The sequence below is a fragment of the Manis javanica genome, chromosome 6, assembly GCF_040802235.1.
Source record: "Manis javanica isolate MJ-LG chromosome 6, MJ_LKY, whole genome shotgun sequence".
In the NCBI taxonomy this organism is placed as follows: Eukaryota; Metazoa; Chordata; class Mammalia; order Pholidota; family Manidae; genus Manis; species Manis javanica.
Genome location: NC_133161.1, coordinates 10573791 through 10598769, shown reverse-complemented (window position 1 = coordinate 10598769; position 24979 = coordinate 10573791). Strand labels below are relative to the sequence as shown.

Below are 24979 nucleotides of genomic sequence, written 5' to 3'. Positions count from 1 at the left end.
GGGATATGAAATGTGACTGCTGAAAGCTTCTCATCCTTTGCATTGTCGCAAGTGTAGTAAAATAACTGCTTTGCAGAAGTGCGAGGCTTGGGTGCACTTCTTCCAACAGGCTTCTCAAATCCAAGGCTTAGTCCTGATGTAGAGAGGTGAAGACATAGAGGGAAGAAGCCCAGGAACAGAGAATTGTTAGTTCGGTATTGATAATGATGAGCAGGTTGTGGGAATATTAGTATATTACATTTCCAGACTAGATAAACTGTCAATCGCTCCAGGCCTCCGATTTCAGTTATTTTTGAAGGGTTTGGTACATAGGACATTGTGGTTTTTTAAAAAATAGCACATATGTCAAGATATAGGGCAATTAATGGCTTATTCAGAGAGCTTCAACATTGAGAGTGAACTGGAGCCAAGATTTAGGTCTCCTAAGTGATCCCGGGTGGGTTCCCCTAGAATTGGCTGTGGGGATTGCCCTGGGGAGACTTGTCAGGCAGAGGGAATTTTTCTGTAAAGTAAACCCTAGTCTTAGCGACCAGGGAGAAGAACTGTAAAGGTCTCACACAATGAGACCATAATGAAATATGTCACCAAAGCGAATGTCAGGTTGCACTTGCTTGAGAAACCGAGTCTAAAAATTGGGTTCAGAGTAAGTGAATATTGAGGTAACCAAATCAGGCTACAAGAACTTAACTAGACCACTAAGAAAAAATGACTTGTTCTTCCAGGATGTCCAAGCCCTGGGTTGTGTGCCCACGCGCTGGGATGACGCCAGTATTCCTGCTCAGGACGGATGCACTAGGTGTGCACATCCACCAACTCCACACTCACAAGTCAAAGAAATCTTTCTCTGAATGAAAGCGCACTTCCTTGGACGGTTCAAGTTCATGAAGGTATGGCTGTGAGTCACACTGAGCAGCACGAGAGAAACATATCTGCAGGTGAGGGACCTCCCTTCCTGTGTTCTGCTTCGGCACTCACGACTTTCACTTGTCCCACTGAAGATTGTTCAGAACCCCAAATACAGAAGGTCAAATAGGTTAAGCCATAAAGGGGCAGATTTTCTTTATTTAAATGGGAAAATTATAACTGCCTTAAGCTGAACTTCCCAATTAGTTGTCTTACATGAAATAAAACATGTTGTGTTAGGAATCTGAAGTCTTATTTTTGTTTCCTTATCTCTGTCATAGAGAAAAGGCATTTATTTCCACTTGCTGTAAGTATTAGTACCTGGATAATGGGAGAGGGCACTGGGGGCCGCTTTTAACTGGGGTCAGCATCAGCCGGAATGAGCAGTGAAGAGTTGGTCTTTGTTGTCTGTACCTCATACCTGATTTTTCCTATAATTTCAGTGAAATTCCTCATCCTTCCCCCATTTGTGAGGGACTCAGTTTTCTGCTGTCATGTGGCCTGTTTTAAATGGCCACAGTAAGGGTAATTAATATTTTAAAATCCCATTTGGAATAATCCCATCTAAAAAGTTCACAATGAATTGAATCTCAAGATAAAAGGAGTAAGTTACTAATATTGGAGACTCAAGCCTTCTGGGTCAGGAAGAAGGAAATAATTTTGAATAGAATATTGCAGTGACACCTTCATATTATATCTCTTTTTACATTCTGTTAGTTATGGTCACAGTAATTGCTCTATATCTACCACAACTCTTAAGACATAGGCATCTGAAAATTATTCCTTCATGATATTTATATCTAAGGAGCTGAAGTACAGGGATATGTCATTTTTCAATATTATGTTCTCAACAGCCAGCCTGCATTGTTCAGTTTTGAGTAGACCAAGAAAGCTCAAAACATACAGATAGAGTAGTATGGTTTCAGGTTTTGCATATTAGGAAGAAACGACCCAGAAGATGTGAAATAGGGTGGTATTATTTATTAAAGGACCAGTAGGTACTTAGAGAAAGAGCAGCTGGAATTGGGATGAATGCTGAGAACACACACAGTCTTACACAAGAGAAAAATCTAACAGGACTGACTCCACTCCATTGCTCATACCTGACAGTGAGCAAGAGCTGTCTTCCTAGTCCTCCAGGAGAAGGATTTCGGCTTCTTATGTCTATTGAGAAAAGTGGAATAAGTATTCTCATGAGCCTGTCTTACCTGTTGACATGAATGAAAAGCACAGGTTGGGGAACAGTGTCAAACATCCCAAGTCTATTGGAAATGAGAAGACCAAGCTTTAGGTGATGCCACATGTTTAGCTATGCGGCACATTGCCCACCACTTCCTTCATTCTGTGAAATAAGACAGACTACGTTTGCAGCTCTGTTTAGCTGAAAGCTGACCTGAGGAATGTGGAGATGGTGTTTGCTGCAGGCATATAAAATCTTCCCAACCAGGTTTCCTCCTTCATTTGGTGTTTTAAAGTGCACACGCTGTATCTATTTTCTTGATCTAGAGGAGTCGAAGAAGGGACTCTATATGAGTGTAGAAAACAGAAGTATTTGAATTATCAGTTATTTTGAATTTGAATTATTTTAAAATCAAGGTAAATGCCTTTCAAAATAAATATACTCTTTGATGGGATAAAAATAATTAGATGACATATCCAGGAAGGGCACTTATATATTAGCAGGATATTTTAGTAAATTTTTTTGCTCTGAAACACAGGCATGATAATAAACACTAAAATTAATAAAATAAAAGTCATGACAGGTCCTAATTAATGAGTATTTGTACATTCCCCTGCCCCTGATGTTCTTAATTCTGTAAACAGTTAGACAACATGTATTTGTTTGTGTATGAAAGTAGTATGATTAAATTTGTGTTTTAGGGTGATCAGTCTAGGAGGAAGAAAAGCACATTTATTATTGTCTTTACCAGGGAGGGGCTCCTGTTAGTACTAATACCTTTATTGCTGAAGTACCACTTCCATTAATAAGTTATAACTAACTTCCTTGTAAGTTATTTCTACATTTGACCTTGCCATATACTTGTGAGTTATGGAATAGTATCATATTTTGTGTATAAAAGTTTACACATCTTGTATATCATAAAAACAGGATTCATATCCAGTGTATCTAATTCTGATCTATCCAGGAGATATTAGCTTTGTTTGTATTGTGCATTTGCCACTTTGGAATCTCTCTCCCTCTCTTTTTGTAATTATTTATTCATTTCATCATGTTTGGAGTAATAGGTACATGTAGGGTTGTCCTTGACTTTGAATCATGTTTATCTTCATTGTTTACCACTTTACCTCCCATTGTTACCTACCATCTTCTCTTGCCTGGAAACTAAGGTAAGTTGGAAGATATACAGCCCCTAAAACTATACTGCATTATCTCCAGACTTTAAGTGACTCCCTGAGACCATCCTGTCCTTTGAAGGCATGAGCCTGTCTCTCTTACGCAGAGAACATGAATGCATCTTAGGATCAAACTGTCATCTTGGCTCATAAATGATCCGAAACATCTGGCTAGGAGTGGCAGGTTGTGTATACAATATTCATTCTTTTTAGAAGTTATTTTAATGGCTCTTTAATTCAGCAGCTTCTATTATTTCTGTCTCTCTGCAGATTAATAATCTGTTCTTTAATGGACACGGATAACCAGACATGGGTGAGAGAGTTTATTCTGCTCGGCCTGTCCCGTGACTGGGACACTCAGGTCTGTCTTTTTGTCCTGTTCTTGATCACATACATGGCGACAGTGCTGGGGAACTTCCTCATTGTCCTTCTGATCAGACTGGACAGCCGACTCCACACTCCCATGTATTTCTTCCTCAGCAACCTCGCACTTGTTGATGTGTCTTATGCCACAAGCATCGTCCCTCAGATGCTGGTGCATCTTCTTGAAGAACATAAAGCTATCCCCTTTGTGAGCTGTGCAGCCCAGTTATTCTTCTCCCTGGCTTTGGGTGGGATTGAGTTTGTTCTACTGGCAGTGATGGCCTATGACCGCTATGTGGCTGTGTGTGACCCCCTGAGGTACTCAGTCATCATGCATGGAGGGCTCTGTGCCAGGTTGGCCACCACGTCCTGGGTCAGTGGGTCTGTCAACTCTGTCATGCAGACCGCCATCACCTTTCAGCTTCCCATGTGCACATACAAACATATTGATCACGTATCCTGTGAAATCCTAGCTGTGCTCAGGCTGGCCTGTGTGGACACCTCCTCCAATGAGGTTGCAATCATGGTTTCTAGCATCATCCTGCTGATGACACCCTTCTGCCTGGTTCTCTTGTCCTACATCCAGATCATCTCCACCATCCTAAAGATCCAGTCCACAGAGGGGAGGAGGAAAGCCTTCCACACCTGTGCCTCCCACCTCACAGTGGTTGCCCTGTGCTATGGCATGGCCATTTTCACTTACACCCAGCCCCGCTCCAGCCCTGCTGTCCTTCAGGAGAAGTTGATCTCTGTCTTCTATGCTATTTTGATGCCTGTGCTGAACCCCATGATTTATACTCTAAGGAACAAAGAGGTGAAGGGGGCCTGGCAGAAACTATTAGGAAAATTATCTGGATTAAAATCTAAACTGTCAACGTGATGAATCATGAGCATCATTTGGAGAAAAGAGCTTTGCCTGTGTGTTCTCCCACTCAGCTCAGATACGACAGGCGTCAGCTGCATTGCCCTGGCAACCAGGAAAGAGATGATGAAATGTGTGCTGATAGGAGGCTGAGTGGTTGGGTTGAGGGGTGGGATGTGAGAATACTTTTATGTCATTGCAGCATGTTCAATGGAGTTGAGCACTGATATAATAGAATTTTGCACCCTGATTCATCTCCATTCATACCGCCTGAGAGCCATGGGAAAAAAAATCATTTACTGCTTTGATGGGTCATGTTGTTTGTAATCATGGACCCATTTGTGGATCTTACTTTGGACCACTGGTTCTTGTTCATCCAAATTTTGTACAAGGTTATCATGTTTCCATTGGGAACAAAACCTTTTCACATTTTAGACTCACTTAAAATAATGCCTGTTCTATGTAGACACATCCAGTAATTGTGTGAGTCACTGTTCTGAGGAAAGTGAGCTGACCTAACGTGGTGGATGTAATGTGTTTGTCTGAATGCTGGAGGTAACTCAGTAGAGAAGCAGAAACTAAAGATCTTATTTTACTCTAATAGGAATATAACTGACTTTTGTTTGTTTATGAGGAATAACTACATTTTAAGCTCTCCTTGATAGTATACAAACAATTTGAAAGGAAGTTTCTTGCATACATAAAGGGCTACCATGTAAATGTTAAAATTGTTTAATCCCTAAAAAAATCTCTTAACTCTTTTCCTAGAGTTTAGAAACAAAATAAGCACATAAAATTTAAGATAATATATAAAATATTAAAGCTGTCATTAATCTTAGAAAAGACAAATTCTTCAGTCAAAGCCAAGGAAAGATAAGGTAAAATGAAAAATTTTGTGAATCAGGATAGTTCACCCAGCTATGCAGATATTACCCTCAATTATTCATATTAAAGGCAATGCCCCATCTGTCTTCCTACACACACACAGGGCTGTAGTTGATCTTTGCAAATCTAGTGAGCTGAAGTCTCAAGGGTAGATGCCAAGTCTGACAAAAGTCTAACTAAGGAAAAAGAGGGTGAAGAAATAATTGTATAATGGTTAAAGAAGGGGAAAGAGGAGAAAGAATATGATAGCAGCTCATCTTTTATTTCCCTCAAAGAATTCACAAATCTTCTATTCTGTCTTCTTAATTTAGTTGATTTGCAGTTCTATTTGTGATCACATTATCAACACAGTTCAGTGTTTGAGTGAGCTTAAGGTTTATGTAATCCAGAGCCCGTTTGATATTTTAATATTGCTTTAAAAATTCCCGACCTAAAATTTGAGATGTATGTAAGCCTCCTAAAAGTTGTCAATTCCAGTGGGTTAAATTTCTCTTGGTGTTAATTCAAGAATTATTAATGGAAAGTCTATGTGTGTGTAACAGTGAAGGGTTTTTGAAACAAAATGGTCAAGAAGATAAAGGCCTGACAATAATAGGATAATGAGGTCTGATAGAAAATGAAGCAATTAAAATGCAGCATGATAAGAGTCACAGTGAATAAGACTTTGGGGGTGACAGCAGAAGTCTTCCTGTATGAAAGGACCAAACAGACCCAGGTGGGAGGGTGAGAACAAGTGATCCGGATGACAGCAACCCAAAGAAAGGAACAGCTTGTGAAAGGGGCAGAGCTGGAAGGGAAGAGGCGAGCTCCAAAGTGTCCTGCAGGCTGCACTTGCAGGGCAGAGACGACTGGGGAAGCAGTGAGGATGAGTCAGGTGGGTAAAGAGGGGTGTGGTCTCACAGGGCACTGAATGCCGCATTGTCATTTAACTTTATGTGATCGCAATGGGGAGCTGGTAGAGATTTTTAAGCAGGCATATGATTTGATAAAATTTATATTTTTGTATAGTCACTGTGGCAAATAAGCCAGAGGAAGAAAAGATTATAGAGGCAAGGAGACCTGCTTTGGACTTCTCCAGTGATACTACTGAAACACTAGAGGCATCTGATCTACACTGGTGGCGATACAGAAAGAGAAAAGTCAAGTCAAGCCACTTGATTTGAAAGAGATTTCAGAATTGCTTTTAGAATGTGTTGAAACATAGGCAACTATCACTTGACAATACACTGCTGTGTATACACACACACACACACATATGGATAGATAGATAGATATGCCAATGTATACGAACCTCATGGTAACCACAAATCAAAAACCTATAGTAGACACACACAAAAAGAAAGAGAAAAGGGCCCAAACATGAGCTAGAGAAAACCATCAAACCACATGGAACGAGATCAAGAGAAGAAGAAAGGAGTAGAGACAAACTACAAACAACCAGAAAATAATCAACAAAATGTCAGTGAGTACAAACCTATCAATAATAACTTTAAATGTAAAGGGGCTAAATGCTCTAACCAAAAGACAAAGCATAACTAAATGGATTAAATGATGAGACCCATCAACATGCTGCCTGCAAGAGACACACTTCAGATATAAAGATATACAGAGGCTTCTAAGGAAAAGATATTCCATGAAATGGAAACAGAAAGAAAGCTAGTATAGCAATACTCACATCTCGTAAAATAAATTTTAAAACAAAGACCATAACAAAAGACAAAGAAGGGCATTACATAATGATAAAGGGGTCAATCCAAGAGGAGACTATTATATTCATAAATATTTATGTACCCACCATAGGAGCACCTGAATATATAAAGCAATATTAATGGACATAAAACGTGAAATTGAAAGTAATACAATAATATTATGGGACCTTAACACCTCCCCCTCTCCAACTTATATCAATGGATAGATCATCCAGTCAGAAAATCAATAAGGAAACCTTGGCTTTAAATGACACATTAGATCATGGACTTAATAGATATGTTAAGAACATTACATCAAAAAGCAGCAGAATACACATTCCTCTTATCTGCATATGAAACATTCTTCAGCACAGATCACATGTTAGGCCACAAAATTAGTCTCAGTAAATTCAAGAGAATTGAAATCACATCAAGCATCTACTCTGACCACAACCACATAAATCTAGAAATCAATTACAAGAAGAAAACTTAAAAAATTACAAACATATGGAGTTGAAATAACATGGTACTAAATAACTAATGAGTCAGTAAAGAAATGACAGAGGAAATTTAAAAGAATACCTTGAGAGAAATTAAAAACAGAGTTTTCCAAAATTTGTGGATGCAGTGCTGCCAAAGCAGTCTAAGAGGCAAGTTCGTAGCAGTACAGGCCTACCTTAATAAACAAGGAAAATCCCAAATAAATAATCTAAGTTTATACCTAAAGGAACTAGAAAAAGAACAAATTAAGCCCAGAGTTAGTAGAAAGGAGGAAATAATAAAGGTCTGAGTGGAAATAACGAAATAGGGACTAACAAAACAAAACTAAAACAATTGAAAAGATGAACAAAATTAAAAACTGGTTCTTTGAAAGAAGAACAAAATCAATAACCTCTAGAGAGATTCATCAAGAAAAAGAGTGAGATGTCCCAAATCAATAAAATCAGAAGTGAAAGAGGGGAAGTTACCACTGATAGCACAGAAATACAAACAATTACAAGACACTACTACAAACTATTAAGCCAACAAATTGAAAAACTAGAAAAAATGATAAATATCTAAAAGCAGATATTCCCAGACTAAACCACAAAGAAATAGAAAATCTGAAAAGACCTATTCCAAGTAATGAAATTGAATCAGTTATTAAAAAAACTCTCGAAAGACAAAACACCAGAATCAAATGGTTTCACACATGAATTCTACTAAACATTTAAAGAATGTTTATACCTATTCTCAAATTATTGCAAGATTCAAAGAGAAAGGAATGCTTCCAAACTCATTTTACAATGCCAGCCATACCCTGATATCAAAACCAGACACATCACAAAAAAAGAAAATTACAGGCCAATATCCCTGCTGCAAGATACAAAAATCCTCAACAAAAATTAATTAAACAAATTCTACAATCCATTGAAAGGATCGGACCCTGTGATGAAGAGGGGACTCTTCCAGGGATCCATGGATGGTTCTGCATCTGTAAATCAATCAATGTAATATACCACATTGACAAAGCAAAGATAAAATTCATGATCATCTCAATAAATACAGAGGAAACATTTGACAAAATTTAACATCCACTTATAATAAAACTCTCAACAAAGTGGATATAAAAGGAATGTACCTCAACATAATAAAGGCCATATATGACAAGCCCACAGCTAACATCATACCCAATAGTGAAAAGTTGAAAGCTTTTACTCCAAGATTAGGAGTAAGACAAGAACACCCAGTTTTATTCTTGCCACTTTTATTCAACCTAGTACTAAAAGTCGTGGCCAAGGCAATTAGGCTGGAAAAAGAAAAGAAAGGCATTTAAATTGGTAAGGAAAAAGTGAAATTATCACTATTTGCAGATGGCATGATACTATGCATAGAAAATGCTAAAGACTCCACCAAAAAAACTATTAGAACTAGTAAATGAATTCAATAACATCACAAGATACAAAATTAATATAGAGAAATCATTTTCATTTCTATACACTAATAATGAGCCTATCAGAAAGAGAAATTAAGAAACAATCCTATTTAAAAATTGCATCAAAATAATAAAGTACCTAGAAATAAATTTAACCAAGGAGGTAAAAAACCTATACTCTGAAAACTTTAAGACATTGATGAAAGAAATTGAAAACACAAGTAAATGGAAAGATACTTAGTGCCCAGGGACTAGAGGAATTAGTATTGTTATAGTGTCCATACTACCCCTAGAAATCTATACCCTGTGCACAGTGAAATAACCCAGCAAGAAGAAAAGACTGAAGGGGAGAAGATATTTGCAAATCATGTATCTGATAAGGGGTTATTTTTCCAAAATATATACAGAACTTACACAGCTTAATTAAAAAAAACTGATTAAAAATTGTCAGAGGACTTGAATAGGCAATTTTTCCAAAGAAAACTTGGATATCCAACAGACATGAAAAGATGGTCAGCATCACTAATCATCAGGGAAATGCAAATGAAAACCACAGTGAGATATCACCTCATGCCAGTCAGAATGGCTATCATCAAAAAGTCAGAAATAACGAGTGCTGGTGAGGATGTAGAGAAAAGGGAACTGTGCTACACTGTGAGTAGGAATGTAAATTGATGCAGCCACTGTGGAAAGCAGTATAGAGGTCCTCAGAAAATTCAAATAGAGCTCCTGTACAACCCAGCAATCCCACTTCTGAGGTTGTTTGAACCCCCTGTGTGATGGTGTGATGGTTCCTGTGTCCAAGTCTGTCCGATTCTGGTTAATTATTTCAGTGATACTGTAATTTTTCTTGCCTTTTCATCTGACCTTTAGTTTTGATTTGACACTCAGACCTTTTGCATGTAGGATGATGGACTGTGAGATACATCGCGTCAGGCCTCGAAATGGGCGCATCTCTTCTGTTTGTCCTGTGGTCTTGCTTGGCAAGGAGAGTGTGAGAATCAGAGCAGCTAGGACTGCAGTGGGTTTCACTTTGGTTATTGCTCTGCTTCTCCTCAGCGCACCAACAAATTCAATTTTCTCTCTTATTTCTTGTGCCTCGGGTGAGACGCTCAGGGGTGGAGGGTGTTCCCTGGTGTTGCTATTCCACCCTTGGTGTTCCGCCTTCCCTGTGAGACTGCGCATCAGAGAGCATGCCTTTCCAGTGCCGCCTGTGCCCCGTGCAAGCTGCTGCCTCCAGCTGCTCATCCCTGCTAGCCTGGAGATGGAGGGTGAGGGTTATTCTCACAAATTTTGATTCCCCAAAATTTGAGGAGTGAGTTGAGAGTCTATGGAGTCCTTGTCACAGGCTTGGCATCTGGGAGTTTATCTTTGGTGTCTGCAGATGATAAGGAGACGCAGTATTGATGTGACCTTCTGGGTACTGTGACTAGAGCCCCTTAGCCATGGAATTTTCCCAGGTTTCCTCAGAAAAACTATGCAATCGATTCTGCCAATTCTGTGTGAGTTCCGAAATTCAGGGGAGGAATGAGAAGCATCTCCGCTTCCCTCTCTATTGCGTGGAATATCTCAGGACCTCTGTCAATGTCCTCAGGTGCCGTAGTATCTGAGCCCTGGTGAAATGATGGCATACATGAGTGGGTGGGCAGGAGGATGATACACTGGGTGAATCTGGAGAACTTTGGGTATAATTTTTAATGGATTTTGGGGAAACAGGTGAGTCGGCCTGTGAATGAGCCCGTGGGTGAGTGAGTCCTGAGATAGCTCTAACAGGAAAAGTAATGGTGGTGCTGAGAATCACTGGGTGTTTGACTTGGTAGACAAATGGATAAATAATTCACTTGAAGTGTGCATGATGCTTCAGTAATACATCAGAGGTGATAATATGTCTGCATTCTGTCAATATTACATGGAATCCTAAACATTAAAAATCTGAAGAGGTGTGTACATATTTTACTTTCCTTATTAAGGATCTTAGATCCTCTTTTCCTTTTTTTCCATTGAGATCATAAAACTATTTTTATAGATTTTATTTGTGTCATAAATATTTCTATCTTGCTATTATTTTGGAACTTGAAGAGCAGCATGAGAGATGTGTTCGGATGTCCATGCACAGTTGCAATGCTTTCAGCAGCCCAGTACCCTCTGCACATATCCTAGGAGAGTGGAAACAACTCTCCTCTCGGCAGACGGAGAGGTAAGAGTGTCACGGAGCTGAGGAGGATAGTTGGTGCTATGTTTTGTTTTGTTTTTGTTTTTTTCACCAGGATTGGTGCAGGTCTACTTACTGCGCAGTACAATAGGGACACGAGTGCTGAGTGTCAGGTTGGGCTGTAGGGGACCATCCTATCCCCTCAGAAAAGGGTTTTGAATGCCCATAGGCTCCAGTGGATTGTTGCAGGTTGAAGAGAGAGACTGGAGAGACTAGCCCACCTCAGGGAGAAGAAGGGAGGCATCCAGGCCCTGCCCTTGAGAACTGGGAGCAGTGACAGCAGGTGACACTCTCCTGAATGGAGCTCCCGCGGGGATGTGTGAGCCCCGCACACCAATCCAGCCGCTGCTGCTGCACCTCATGAGGTTTGCGCTGGAGCCAATTTTGGGGCCCCTGTGAGCTTCCTCCCAGCAGTTTTCCTCACGAGCTAAACTCATCCCAGGGGCGTTCTCATCCCTGGAGTCTAAGGCATTTGGGACCGTTCATCTCTGAGGTCCATCACTGCGTTGGTGGGAAGGTCCCCTCAGAGCCCAACACAGAGCTGGAGTGAAGTAAACATGCCCTTTGTGTCAGGCACTGATCAGTGTCTGAGAGCTCAAGAAGAGGTATGAACAGAGGGTGGGTGTAAACAGGTTTTTAGGGCAGGAAAGGGAGAAGGGATCTGATCTGCCAGGGCCTTTTCAGGTGAAATCTCAGCTTGAGTAGTAAAGCAAATGTGAACGAATTCTGCTTTCTTGAAGCTGGGGGCCATGGTACCTTTCTCTTCTAAGAAATTTCAATTCCAAATTGACTACTGGAATAGATAAAGAGAAAGAAAAGAGGCGTGATAGGTGGAAGAGAATGATTAGTATTTAGAAAGTGCAAATACTATACATGAATTCTACATCATTTTTGAGCAAGACTTTTTTGTAAAGGACAAGTCCATATCTGTACAATGATAGTTTAAGGAACTAATATGCATCAACATGCAGTAGGTGTATATTCCATTTCCTAAAAGATAAATTGTTAATTATTCTGAAGTCTATCTCAATTACTGCCCTCATGGTATGTATACAGAGTATTTTGATTTTCCTTTCAGTGTTAGAAAATGAAAATGTCAAATGATTAAATGGATTGTGTCATGTGTCTCTCAGAATGTGAACCGGAAACTCCGGACTCATTTCTGGGGTATGCCCCTGAAGAATGGGCTGTTGTGGTTGCACTGTGGAAAAATGATAGATTGAGGGAATTTTATTGCAAACAAATGCCGTAGTCTTCTCTTCAGGGGGCCAGACATATAAAGAAGATGGGCGTTTACAGAATTAAATCATGAGAAAATATGTCATCATAAGTGATTTTGGGATTACACATACTGGAGAAACTGGGCTTCAGTAATCCCTGATTATGTGTAAAGCCAGGAAACCAAATCCAGATAGGAAGTAGAAAACTAATTGCATTTTAAGCATAGAAAATGAGGTTTTAGAAATGACCCACTGAAGCGGTCTTTGGGTTCTCTGTTCCAAACATTAGGTGATGCAGATATTCCTGCCCATGATGGGTGAATTCGTGTACAGCATACACATGTTCAGTCACAGGGCAGATGAATCTCTCTAAATGAAGGTGCCTTTTTCATTCACAATTCAACTATGTAAAAGTAGGGTTTTGATTTATTGTAACCAGCATGAGGTAAACCATATCTGTAGGTTGTGGGACTTACCTTTGTGTGCTCTGCTTTTGCACACTGGAGTTGTAAAATTTGTCTCACCTAAGATTGTAGATGACTCCAGAAAGGAGCCCAAACATGAGTGAGACTGAATGTGAGCTTTAGAAAAGACGAGGCACAAACTTTCCAGGGAGGAAGGGCTTTTGGCTTTTCAACCCTTAGCTATAGGGCTTCATCTCTATACAGAATGGAAGATAATTTGGGTAGTGAGCTCACCCCTAAGCTCACTGTATTTCAACTTGGCTATTTGAGGCTGATCCAAGATTTTGTGCTTTTTGAATTGGCATGAATAGTGGAAAGGAATATTATTCTAAAATATAATTCTTGGAGGTGAGATAGGGAGGAAACCCGCCATAGTGTGCCTACTTCCTGAGTTTTTCAAAATTAATACTTCTCTTTTCCTAATGTAGGGCGAGAGGGAGAAGATAATTTATTGAAATAGCCGAGAGAGTTGGAAAGTGTTAGTTTTAAATGTACAGTACACAGGCGTGGGATCATAAAATGTAGCAATGAATGTTGTAGCAAATGGAAAAGACACCCACATGTGAAGCCCTGGACACTTCCTTCCTTACAAAAGATAATGGAATATTTGGGAGTGTTTGCCCATGCAGCAGCAAAAAAAATAAATGCAATTAGAAACTGATTAATAAATGTGAACATTATCCAAAGACATTTCCAGAGAACCACAGATAATCCTGTCTGTGTAGCACCAACACAGTGAAAATTTTGCCAGTGTTCATTTGATTTTGTCCATAGGTCAGATTTCATTCCTCTTGCCGATCAGTTGCTCGTAGTTCTTCAAGGCCTCATCAACACTAAGAGCAGGAATATGGGGAGGATGTGGTAAAGGGCTGAAAGGGCACCTCATGTAGAGAAGCCATATTGTTACCTGGGCAATACCCTTCCCTCAGGCATCCTGCAGGGCTGCGGGGAGCTCAGCATGGGAGGGGTTCCCCCGGGAGGGTCTGCTGGTAGGGCTGCAGTAAGTCATACAGACCAGGTGGACATGCCTGATCTCCATGACTCCAAATCACCAGGTGTTTGCAGATTTTACTAGAAATTACTGCCTGAGAATTTACCCTTAGAAATATGTTTAACTTGCCTTAAGATCTTGACTTTACTGATATTCTTTTTAAGATGGGGAGAGGAAAGGGCTATTTTAGAGTGTGGGCCATTTCATTTGTACTGGAAGGCAGGCCTTGGTGCAGAGTCACGGAGATGGCAGGGGGCCATTTGTTCAGAGATGAAGGGTTAGAAGGCAACTCAGATAAAGGGGGAATGTGCTAAAGCGAAAGTTCATGTTTACACACCCTGCCCCTATAGACTAGTCCTGGTATTAGCATCATCTAGCATAGTCGTTTGAATTATTCAGTCTTTACTCTTTTGTTCAAGTGATATATTTTCAGATGAAGATGTTGTCATGTAGTAGGAGATTGAAACAATAGGAAAAACTATTGTGGTTGAACTTACGGAGATAAAAAAAGTTGAAAAATAACATTCAACCTGTTATAATTTCCATTAATTTTTATTATACAGAAAATATAACAGTTTCCATGGAATCAATGAATAGATTTGCTTTTTCTTTAAAGAAAGTTATAGTGATTGACTAAAATTTAACTTTTAAACTAGGCATATTGTGTCATATACAAGTGGTTTTGTGAGAAATGTGTTTATCTACCTTTTGTCTTTCTTTGTCATCGTGAGAAGAACATGTCATTCCTCATTTGTGTAGCTTGTAATTACTGGAAAATGGGATAAGGCACATGGAGGGAGTTTCAGCTATGGTCTGGAAAGGTAATACTTTGAGAAAATTTCCTCTTGCTGTCCATACGTCACTGTTGACTTTTCCTGCAATGTCAGTGTCATTACGTACAAGTTCACAGTAAAGATTAGGTACTTGATAATTTAAACCTCTATTTGATATTATTTCATATGTCAGCAGTTCACGAGGAGGACAATGGTTAACATAAAAGTAACAGACTTAGGGCTTCAGTAGAAGTACTTTAGAGAGATAATAAGCATGGTATATTTCAGTGGTGCCTTTCATATTAAGTCCCATATGAGCTCTATTCACTGTGGCCACATAATTGCCCTGCACCCTCTGTAGTTCACAAACACAGGCATGAAGTCCTGCCTTCATGGCGCCATGTCTGAGGAGATGCACCACAGGGTGATGTTCTGCAATACTGTGTTCTGAGCAGACACAACTGTTTGGTTTTGAGTAGGCAAAGAAAGCTCAAACAGAGAGAGAGGTAAGGTTTGAGACTTGTTCAGTATGAGCACATTGACCCAAAAGATGTAAAATAAGAAATGTGTCCACATTTTCATATTTACTGAAGGAGCTTTATGGCCCTGGCATTACGGTAAAGCAGCCAGAGTGTGGACAAGTCCTGGGAAGGGAACGGAAGCCCACTAGTGCAGGAGGAGGAGCTAGACGGACCTGCCTCTGAACTGTGGTCTTTGTCAACACGGACTTTAAACATCAGCGGCATGCCTAACCTGGCACGATGAGGTTTTTGTTTTCTTGTTTGTACGGACAAACGGAGCCACTATTCCGACATTTTCCCCTCAGCAATCTGACTTCCAGGAAAAACACATGATTAGGGAGAGCTACAGCCCCTACACGTTAGTTAGATCTGAGAAGACCCGGCTCTGGCTTCCCGACAGCAGTGGTGAGGTGTGAAGCATGTTGTCTGGTCCCGCGTGCACTCCCCACCTAAGCCAGGATGGGAAGCCAGCTCTGCTCACACGGAGCTGGTCCCAGAGCAGCCGGGATGGTACTCACGGTAGGGTGTGTTAAAGGCGTCTGCCGGAAACAGGTTCCCTTTGTTTGACTTTCCAGATGCTGATGCGACTTCTATTTTCTTTAATGGGCATCGCAGGTGGGACTATATGAGTGTGGACAAAAGGTATATTTGGACATTACTGATTTTGAAATGAGGCAGTGGTCCTTGGATAATAAGGAGTAGTTTGATGGGATAAAAATAATCAGGTAACATATCCATGAAAGATATAATATTGATAGTTTATTTTAATAAAATGCTTTGCTGTAAAATACACAGTTTGATAATAAATGTGAGAGATAATGAAATCAAAAGGTAGAAACAGAACAGAACCAGGTTGTGGAACGTGTGGAAATTTCTCTGTCCAGGATAAACTTACTTCTGCGTATATTTAGACATCACAGATCTGTTTGTGCATGAAAGTGATGTGGTAAATTTGTATTTTATGTTTGATTTGGAGGGAGTGTGTAGGAGGTGTGGTGTGTGGAGGTTGCATCAGGGAAATTCACAAGGAAGCCCTTGTGCTGCATAAAATGGGAATGGCGAGGGCAAGTGTAACTGGTGAACACTACAGGACTGATGAGAGACGCGTAATAAAACAAGTAAAGAAAGAGGATCTGTTCTGTGGAGAGGTGAGCCAGAGGGGAGATTCTAGCCCGAGGTGTTGGAGAGTTGGAGAATTTTAGTTCCAGTGGCGGAAATGAAGTCGGGAAGAAATAGAGTGTGTGGGGAGGTGGGTGGAGTCGTTTGTTGGGGACAGATTTATGGGATATTCAGTAACGTTGTTGGGGAAAACACCTGGACCTTGGGAGGGGGGTCTAGGAGGCAGACACAGAATTGAGAGTGAGCTAAACATAGTCAATCAGAATTATTGCAGTTAGAAATCACAAGCTGTTCATGGGAAAAAAAGAAAAAAACTATAGATAGGAGAGTACCGAGTGTGAGCACAGCACCTTACAATATTCTCCCAGTAACAGAGCCGGCGGACTTAGGAAGATTACCCAAAGGTGCAGATGAGGAATAGTTCAGAGGATAATTGGGAGTGAAAGCTGTGGTGGGGCTGAGAGTCTGAAGGAACAGATGGTTACCACTGTCAGAAGCTCAGCGGCCAGTGAGAATCCGAGGACAGTGTCGGGCAGGATGACTGGAGTCTGCAGTGACCTCACAGAATACCATGGCTGTGGATGGGTGGAGAGGAAATCTATCTTTCCATGACTGAAAGGGTGAATGTGAGGAGGAAATAACCCCAGCTAGTGGACAGCAATTATTTGAGATGTCTGGATGTGAAAGGGAAAAACAAGTGGAATGATAAATAGCAAAGATTCCTCTGCCCACACTGAGAACTGTATTTTTTATAATGAGGGCTTTGGAAACTGACTAGTCCCCCTAATAATTGGAGCCCCTGACGTGGCATTCCCTCGTATAAATAACATAAGTTTCTGACTACTCCCTCCCTCTTTCCTGCTTCTCCTGGCTTCTTCCATGGTTGAAGCCGGAGCTGGAACCGGGTGAATTGTATATCCTCCTTTAGCAGGAAACTTAGCACATGCAGTAGCATCGGTAGACCTGACTATCTTTTCTCTTCACTTAGCAGGTATCTCATCAATCCTAGGGGCTATTAACTTCATTACAACTATTATCAACATAAAACCCCCTGCAATAAACCAATACCAAACCCCACCATTCGTATGATCAGTCCTAATTATAGCCGTACTTCTGTTATTATCTCTGCCTGTACTAGCCGCCGGCATTACTATACTATTAACTGATCACAATCTAAACACAACCTTCTTTGATCCTGCTGGAGGAGGAGACCCTATTCTATATCAACACCTATTCTGATTCTTCGGGCACCCCGAAGTATACATTTAAATTCTCCCTGGCTTTGGAATAATTTCCCACATCGTAACTTACTACTCAGGAAAAAAAGAGCCTTTTGGGTACATAGGCATGGTTTGAGCGATAATATCTATTGGTTTTCTAGGCTTTATTGTATGAGCACACCATATATTTACAGTCGGAATAGATGTTGATACACGAGCCTATTTTACATCAGCCACCAGAATTATTGTAATCCCAACAGGTGTAAAAGTATTTAGCTGATTGACAACCCTGCATGGAGGAAACATCAAATGGGCCCCAGCTATATTATGAGCCCTAGGTTTTATCTTTTTATTTACAGTCGGGGGTTTAACTGGCATTGTATTAGCCAACTCATCCCTAGACATTGTCCTTCATGACACCTACTACATAGTAGCCCACTTCCACTACGTCCTCTCTATGGGAGCAGTTTTTGCTATCATAGGGGGCTTTGTTCACTGATTCCCACTATTCTCAGGATATACCCTCAACAATACATGAGCAAAAATTCATTTTACAATCATGTTTGTAGGCGTAAATATAACTTTCTTTCCTCAGCACTTCCTTGGACTATCAGGAATACCTCGACGCTACTCGGACTACCCAGATGCTTACATAATGTGAAACACTGTATCCTCTATAGGATCTTTCATCTCACTAACTTCTGTAATGCTCATAGTCTTTATAATCTGAGAAGCATTTGCCTCTAAACGAGAAGTTCTCATAGTAGAATCAACAAACACCAACCTCGAGTGACTACATGGCTGCCCACCACCCTATCACACATTCGAAGAACCTGCCTTCGTAAATTTAGTCAAAACAAGAAAGGAAGAAATCGAACCCTCAAACAATGGTTTCAAGCCAATATCATAACCTCTATGTCTCTCTCAATCACAGAAGTATTAGTAAAATTCACATAACTTTGTCAAAGTTAAGTTATAGGTTTAAGCCCTTTATGCTTCTATGGCGTATTCACTCCAATTAGGCTTTCAAGATGCCATATCTCCAATTATAGAAGAACTACTTCACTTCCATGACCACACACTAATAATCGTCTTCTTAATTAGCTCTCTAGTACTATACATCATCTCTCTCATACTAACAACCAAACTTACCCATACAAATACAATAGATGCTCAAGAAGTAGAAACTATCTGAACTATCTTACCTGCAATCATCTTAATCCTCATTGCTCTGTCCTCCTTACACATCCTTTACATAATAGACGAAATTAATAATCCTTCTTTAACCGTAAAGACAATAGGCCATCAATGATACTGAAGCTATGAATATACAGATTATGAAGACCCAAGTTTTGACTCATACATAATCCCAACTCAAGACTTGAAACCTGGTGAACTTCGACTTCTAGAGGTAGATAACTGACTTGTACTACCCATAGAAATAACTATCCGCATACTCATTTCATCTGAAGATGTCCTACACTCCTGAGTGGTCCCATCCTTAGGTCTAAAAACAGATGCTATTCCCAGACGCCTAAACCAAACAACCCTGATATCAACCCAACCAGGCCTGTTCTACGGACAATACTCAGAAATCTGCGGCTCAAATCATAGCTTCATGCCAACCGTCCTTGAACTAGTACCCCTAAAAACATTCGAAAGCTGAACTGCATCTATACTGTAAATCATTAAGAAGCTAGTAGTGCTAACCTTTTAAGTTAGAGACAGAGAACACGCCTCTCCTTAATGACATACCTCAGCTAGACACCACAACATGATCTATTACAATTATATCCATGATCCTAACTCTCTTTATTCTATTTCAATTACAAATCTCTAAACACCACTACCCCCACAATGCAGACTTCAATAAAATTACATCACAAAACACTTACTCCCTGAGAAAAAAAATGAACGAAAATCTATTTGCCTCTTTTATTACCCCAGTAATAATAGGAATTCCTATTGTCACAATTATCATTATATTCCTGATAACCCTCTCCCCAACATCAAAACGACTAATTAACAACCGCGTCGTATCCACCCAACAATGACTCTTGAAACAAACATCCAAACAAATAATAAGCATCCACAACTACAAAGGACAAACCTGGACCTTAATATTAGTAACACTAATTATTTTCATTGCATCTACAAACCTGCTAGGCCTACTACCCCATTCATTTACACCCACAACCCAATTATCAATAAACCTAAGCATAGCCGTTCCTCTATGAGCAGCTTCCATAGTTACAGGATTCTGACACAAGACAAAAACATCTCTAGCCCACTTTCTACCCCAAGGCACACCAACTCTTCTTATCCCAATACTAGTAATTATTGAAACAATCAGCCTGCTAATCCAACCCCTGCTAATCCAACTCGCAGTACGACTAACTGCCAACATTACTGCTGGCCACCTACTAATACACTTAATTGGAAGTGCAACTCTTGCTCTAATATCAATCAACCTCACTGTGGCTACAACCACTTTCATTGTCCTAGTCCTACTTACGATCCTTGAATTTGCGGACGCACTCATTCAAGCATACTTATGCACTCTCCTAGTCAGTCTTTACTTACATGATAACACATAATGACCCATCAAACCCACTCCTACCACATAGTAAATCCAAGCCCTTGACCTCTAACCGGAGCCCTATCTGCCCTTCTAATAACATCAGGTCTAGCAATATGATTTCACTTCAACTCTGTAGTACTACTGCTCCTAGGACTAACAAACTTTTTAACAATATATCAATGATGATGTGACATTGTACGAGAAAGTACCTTTCAAAGTCACCATACACCTACAGTTCAAAAAGGACTCCGATATGGCATAGTCCTATTTATCATCTCAGAAATATTTTTCATTGCTGGCTTTTTCTGAGCATTCTACCACTCAAGCCTAGCTCCCACCCCTGAATTAGGTGGATGCTGACCTGCTATGGGTATTAACCCACTAAACCCACTAGAAGTCCCTCTGCTCAACACATCTGTTCTCCTGGCCTCAGGGGTATCAATTACTTGAGCATATCACAGCTTAATAGAAGGCAATCGAAACCACATAACCCAAGCCTTACTAATCACAATCCTCCTAGGCATTTACTTTACACTATTACAAATTTCAGAGTACTATGAAGCACCATTTACAATTTCCGACGGCGTATATGGTTCCACTTTCTTTGTAGCAACTGGATTCCACGGCTTACATGTCATTATCGGCACCTCCTTCCTAATTGTATGTCTACTACGACAACTAAAATATCACTTTACATCAAACCACCACTTCGGATTTGAAGCTGCTGCTTGATACTGACACTTTGCAGACGTAGTATGATTATTCCTATATGTCTCTATTTACTGATGAGGTTCCTCTTTTCTAAGTATGTACAGTACAGTTGACTTCCAATTAACAAGCTCTGGTTACAATCCAGAAGAAAATAATAAACCTACTCTTAGTAATAGTAATGAATACCATACTAGCATCCCTACTTATTTTAATTGCCTTCTGACTTCCTCAACTAAATACATATTCAGAGAAAATCACTCCCTAAGAATGCGGGTTCGATCCCATAGGATCAGCACGACTACCATTCTCCATGAAGTTTTTCCTAATCGCTATTACATTCCTACTCTTTGATCTAGAAATTGCACTACTTCTACCACTTCCATGAGCATCACAAACAAATAACCTAAATAACATAGTTACAGTGGCTCTAATACTTATCTTACTATTAGCAATCAGCCTAGCCTACGAATGAACACAAAAAGGCCTAGAATGAACCAAATAGGATAGCTAGTTTACACAAAATAAATGATTTCGACTCATTAGATTATGATCCACTCATAGCTATCAAATGTCTCTAATCTACATCAACACAATACTGGCATTCACCATCCCCCTAGTAGGAATATTAATGTACCGATCGCACTTAATATCCGCACTATTATGCCTAGAAGGCATAATACTATCCCTATTCGTAATAATTACTGTCACAATCCTGACTAACCACTTCACGCTAGCTAACAGAGTACCCATCATCCTCCTTGTACTAGCAGCATGTGAAGCCGCCCTAGGTCTCTCTCTATTAGTACTCATATCTAACACATACGGCACAGACTACGTACAAAGCCTAAACCTACTCCAATGCTAAAACTAATTATCCCCACAACCATACTAATTCCCCTAACATGACTATCAAACAAAAACATAGTATGAATTAATGTCACGTCATATAGCATGTTAATCAGTTTAACATCCTTAAGCACCCTAGGCCAACATGACCACAATAGCATAAACTTCTCAACTACCTTCTTTTCAGATCCCCTATCAGCACCCTTAGTTGTACTAACAACATGACTTCTCCTCTTAATATTAATAACCAGTCAAGCCCATCTCTCTAATGAACCTCTAAACCAAAAAAAACTATACATCATTATACTAATCACCATTCAAGTACTACTAATTATAACATTTACCTCTTCCGAATTCATTATATTTTATATCTTATTTGAAGCAACACTCGTACCAACCCTAATCATCATCACACGATGAGGAAACCAAGCAGAATGACTAAATGCAGGATCCTATTTTCTCTTCTACACAATAGGAGGTTCACTCCCCCTTTTAGTAGTGCTTACATATACCCAAAACATAACAGGAACTCTCAATATACTAATACTACAATACTGAGCAAAACCTATAAACGACTCTTGATCGAATATACTAATTAGACTAGCATGCATAATAGCATTCATAGTAAAAATACCCCTATATGGACTACACCTCTGACTACCAAAAGCCCACGTAGAAGCTCCCATTGCAGGTTCCATAGTACTTGCAGCCGTACTACTTAAGCTAGGTGGATACGGCATATTACGCATCACTGTTATACTCGAACCATTAACAACATTCATAGCGTACCCATTTCTAATACTACCCCTATGAGGAATAATCATAACAGGCTCCATCTGTCTTCGCCAAACTGATTTAAAGTCACTAATTGCCGACTCCTCTGTAAGCCACATAGCAGTAGTAATCGTTGCAATCCTAATCCAAACCCCATGAAGTTACAAAGGAGCCACTGCTCTCATGATCGCCCATGGCCTAACATCATCCATACTATTCTGCCTAGCAAATACAAACTATGAACGAATTCACAGCCAAACTATAATACTAGCATGAGGACTGCAGACCCCCTACCCCTAATAGCTGCTTGATGACTCTTAGCAAGCTTAGCTAACCTGGCCTTACCACCTAGTATTAACTTAATCGGAGAACTATTCATAGTAATATCAACATTCTCATGATCTAATATTACCATTATTCTCACTGGAATAAACATCATCATCACAGCTATCTACCCCCTATACATACTAATAGCTACTCAACGAAGCAAGTACACCCACCATATCAACAATATCAACCCCTCCTTTACCCGAGAAAACACCCTAATAGCTCTCCACATACTACCCCTCGTAATACTATCAATTAATCCCAAAATCATCCTAGGATGCCTTTACTGTAAGTATATAAAACATTAGATTGTGAATCTGATAATAGGAGACCCTAACTTCTTACTTACCAAAGAAGTATGCAAGAACTGCTAATTCCTGCCCCCATACATAAAAATGTGACTTTTTTAAACTTTTAGGGGATGACAGACATCCGTTGGTTTCAGGAATAAAAAATTTGGTGCAACTCCAAGTAAAAGTAATTAACATTTTAACATGCTTTTCACCATAACACTAACAGTATTGACTATGCTGATTATAATCACCCCCACAAATATCTATACAAGCAAAAACTACCCCTCCCGTGTAAAAAATATGGTTGCACTAGCCTTTATCATCAGCATAATCCCTGCAATAATATTTATCTACTCAAATGAAGAGGCAACTATCTTCAACTGACACTGAATAACAATCCAAACAATAAAAGTAACAATAAGCTTCAAACTAGACTACCTCTCTATAATATTTACACCAGTAGCCCTATTTGTCACATGACCTATCATAGAATTCTCGGTGATATATAAAATCAGATCCCCATATCAATCGATTTTTCAAATATCTACTAATTTTCCTAATCACAATAATGATTCTAGTATCCGACAACAACATATTTCAACTTTTCATCAGATGAGAAGGCGTAGGCATTATATCCTTTCTCCTAATTGGTTGATGATATGGACGAACAGACGCAAACACAGCAGCTATAGAAGCCATTCTATATAATCGCATTGGAGATATTGGATTCCTTGTATCAATAGCATGATTCCTCATAAACCTAAACTCATGAGATCTTCAACAGATCTTCATACTAAACCCCGAATACACAAACATCCCCCTAATTGGTCTATTATTAGCAGCAACTGGAAAATCTGCACAATTTGGACTACATCCCTGACTTCCTTCCGCTATAGAAAGACCAACTCCAGTATCAGCCCTACTCCACTCCAGCACAATAGTAGTCGCAGGAGTGTTCCTACTAACCCGACTTCACCCTTTAATAGAGAAAAACAAAACAATTCAAATGGCAACTCTATGCCTAGGGGCCATTACAACCCTATTCACAGCTATCTGTGCTCTCACTCAAAACGATATAAAAAAGATTGTAGCCTTCTCAACCTCAAGCCAACTTGGCCTTATAATAGTCACCATCGGCATTAACCAGCCCCACTTAGCCTTCATGCACATCTGCACCCACACCTTCTTTAAGGCCATACTCTTCATATGCTCCGGATCAATCATTCACAGCCTAAATGACGAACAAGATATCCGCAAAATAGGAGGACTATTCCACACTCTTCCCACTACCACCTCTGCCCTCATCATCGGCAGTCTTGCCCTAACAGGAACCCCTTTCCTAACAGGCTTCTACTCCAAAGACCTGATTATCGAAACCGCCAACATATCCTACACAAATGCCTGAGCCCTATTTATTACACTACTAGCCACCTCTTTAACAGCTGCCTACAGTGCACGAATCATCTTCTTCGCACTCCGAGGACAACCCCGATTTAATACCCTAGCCAGCATCAATGAAAATAACCCTTCACTAATAAACCCAATCAAACGCTTAATACTAGGAAGTATTAAGCTGAATTCCTACTATCCAACAACATCCCCCCAACATCTATACCCCAAACAACTATACCACACTACCTAAAATATATCACCCTAGCTGTCACAATCCTAGGCTTCATACTAGCTCTAGAGCTATGCAGTCTATCCCTAAACCTACGCCACAAAAACCCCTCAAATGCCTTCAAATTCTCAAACCTACTAGGCTACTTCCCCACAATCATCCATCACTCCTGACCACTACGAACACTAACAACAAGCCAAAAACTAGCATCCCTTATTCTAGACAATATGACTAGAAAACATCTTACCAAAATCAACCTCATACTTCCACATAAAAGCCTCTCTAATAACATCCAATCAAAAGGGCCTAATTAAACTCTACTTCCTATCATTTGC

The 24979-nt window shown here is 39.9% G+C and overlaps 2 protein-coding genes and 1 long non-coding RNA gene across 4 annotated transcripts in view; 2 read left to right on the top strand and 1 right to left on the bottom strand.

Moving 5' to 3' along the window:
* The first annotated feature begins 763 nt into the window (after window positions 1-763).
* The window catches only part of LOC118971351 (olfactory receptor-like protein OLF3), a 73631-nt gene continuing 49415 nt past the window's right edge, over window positions 764-24979 (top strand). Inside the window, exon 1 of the mRNA XM_073238303.1 lies at window positions 764-887. The gene's annotated coding sequence lies outside the window, so the exon portion shown is untranslated. The remainder of the gene's footprint in view (window positions 888-24979) is intronic.
* Window positions 786-15685, top strand: LOC108386865 (olfactory receptor-like protein OLF3). Of its 2 annotated transcripts, none has more exons than XM_073238299.1 (2): window positions 786-887; window positions 3529-15685. In XM_073238299.1, the coding sequence occupies exon 2, from the start codon at window positions 3548-3550 to the stop codon at window positions 4499-4501; it is 954 nt and encodes a 317-aa protein (XP_073094400.1). In that variant the 5' UTR covers window positions 786-887; window positions 3529-3547; the 3' UTR covers window positions 4502-15685. The 2 variants fall into 2 exon arrangements, with proteins under 2 accessions (XP_073094400.1, XP_036850429.2); XM_036994534.2 differs by having other exon boundaries at window positions 816-935.
* Window positions 2296-24979, bottom strand: part of LOC140849834 (uncharacterized) — a 27679-nt gene continuing 4995 nt past the window's right edge. The window contains exons 2-3 of the long non-coding RNA XR_012132071.1: window positions 15671-15773; window positions 2296-2428 (exon numbers count right to left, since the gene is read on the bottom strand). This is a non-coding gene — a long non-coding RNA (uncharacterized lncRNA). The remainder of the gene's footprint in view (window positions 2429-15670; window positions 15774-24979) is intronic.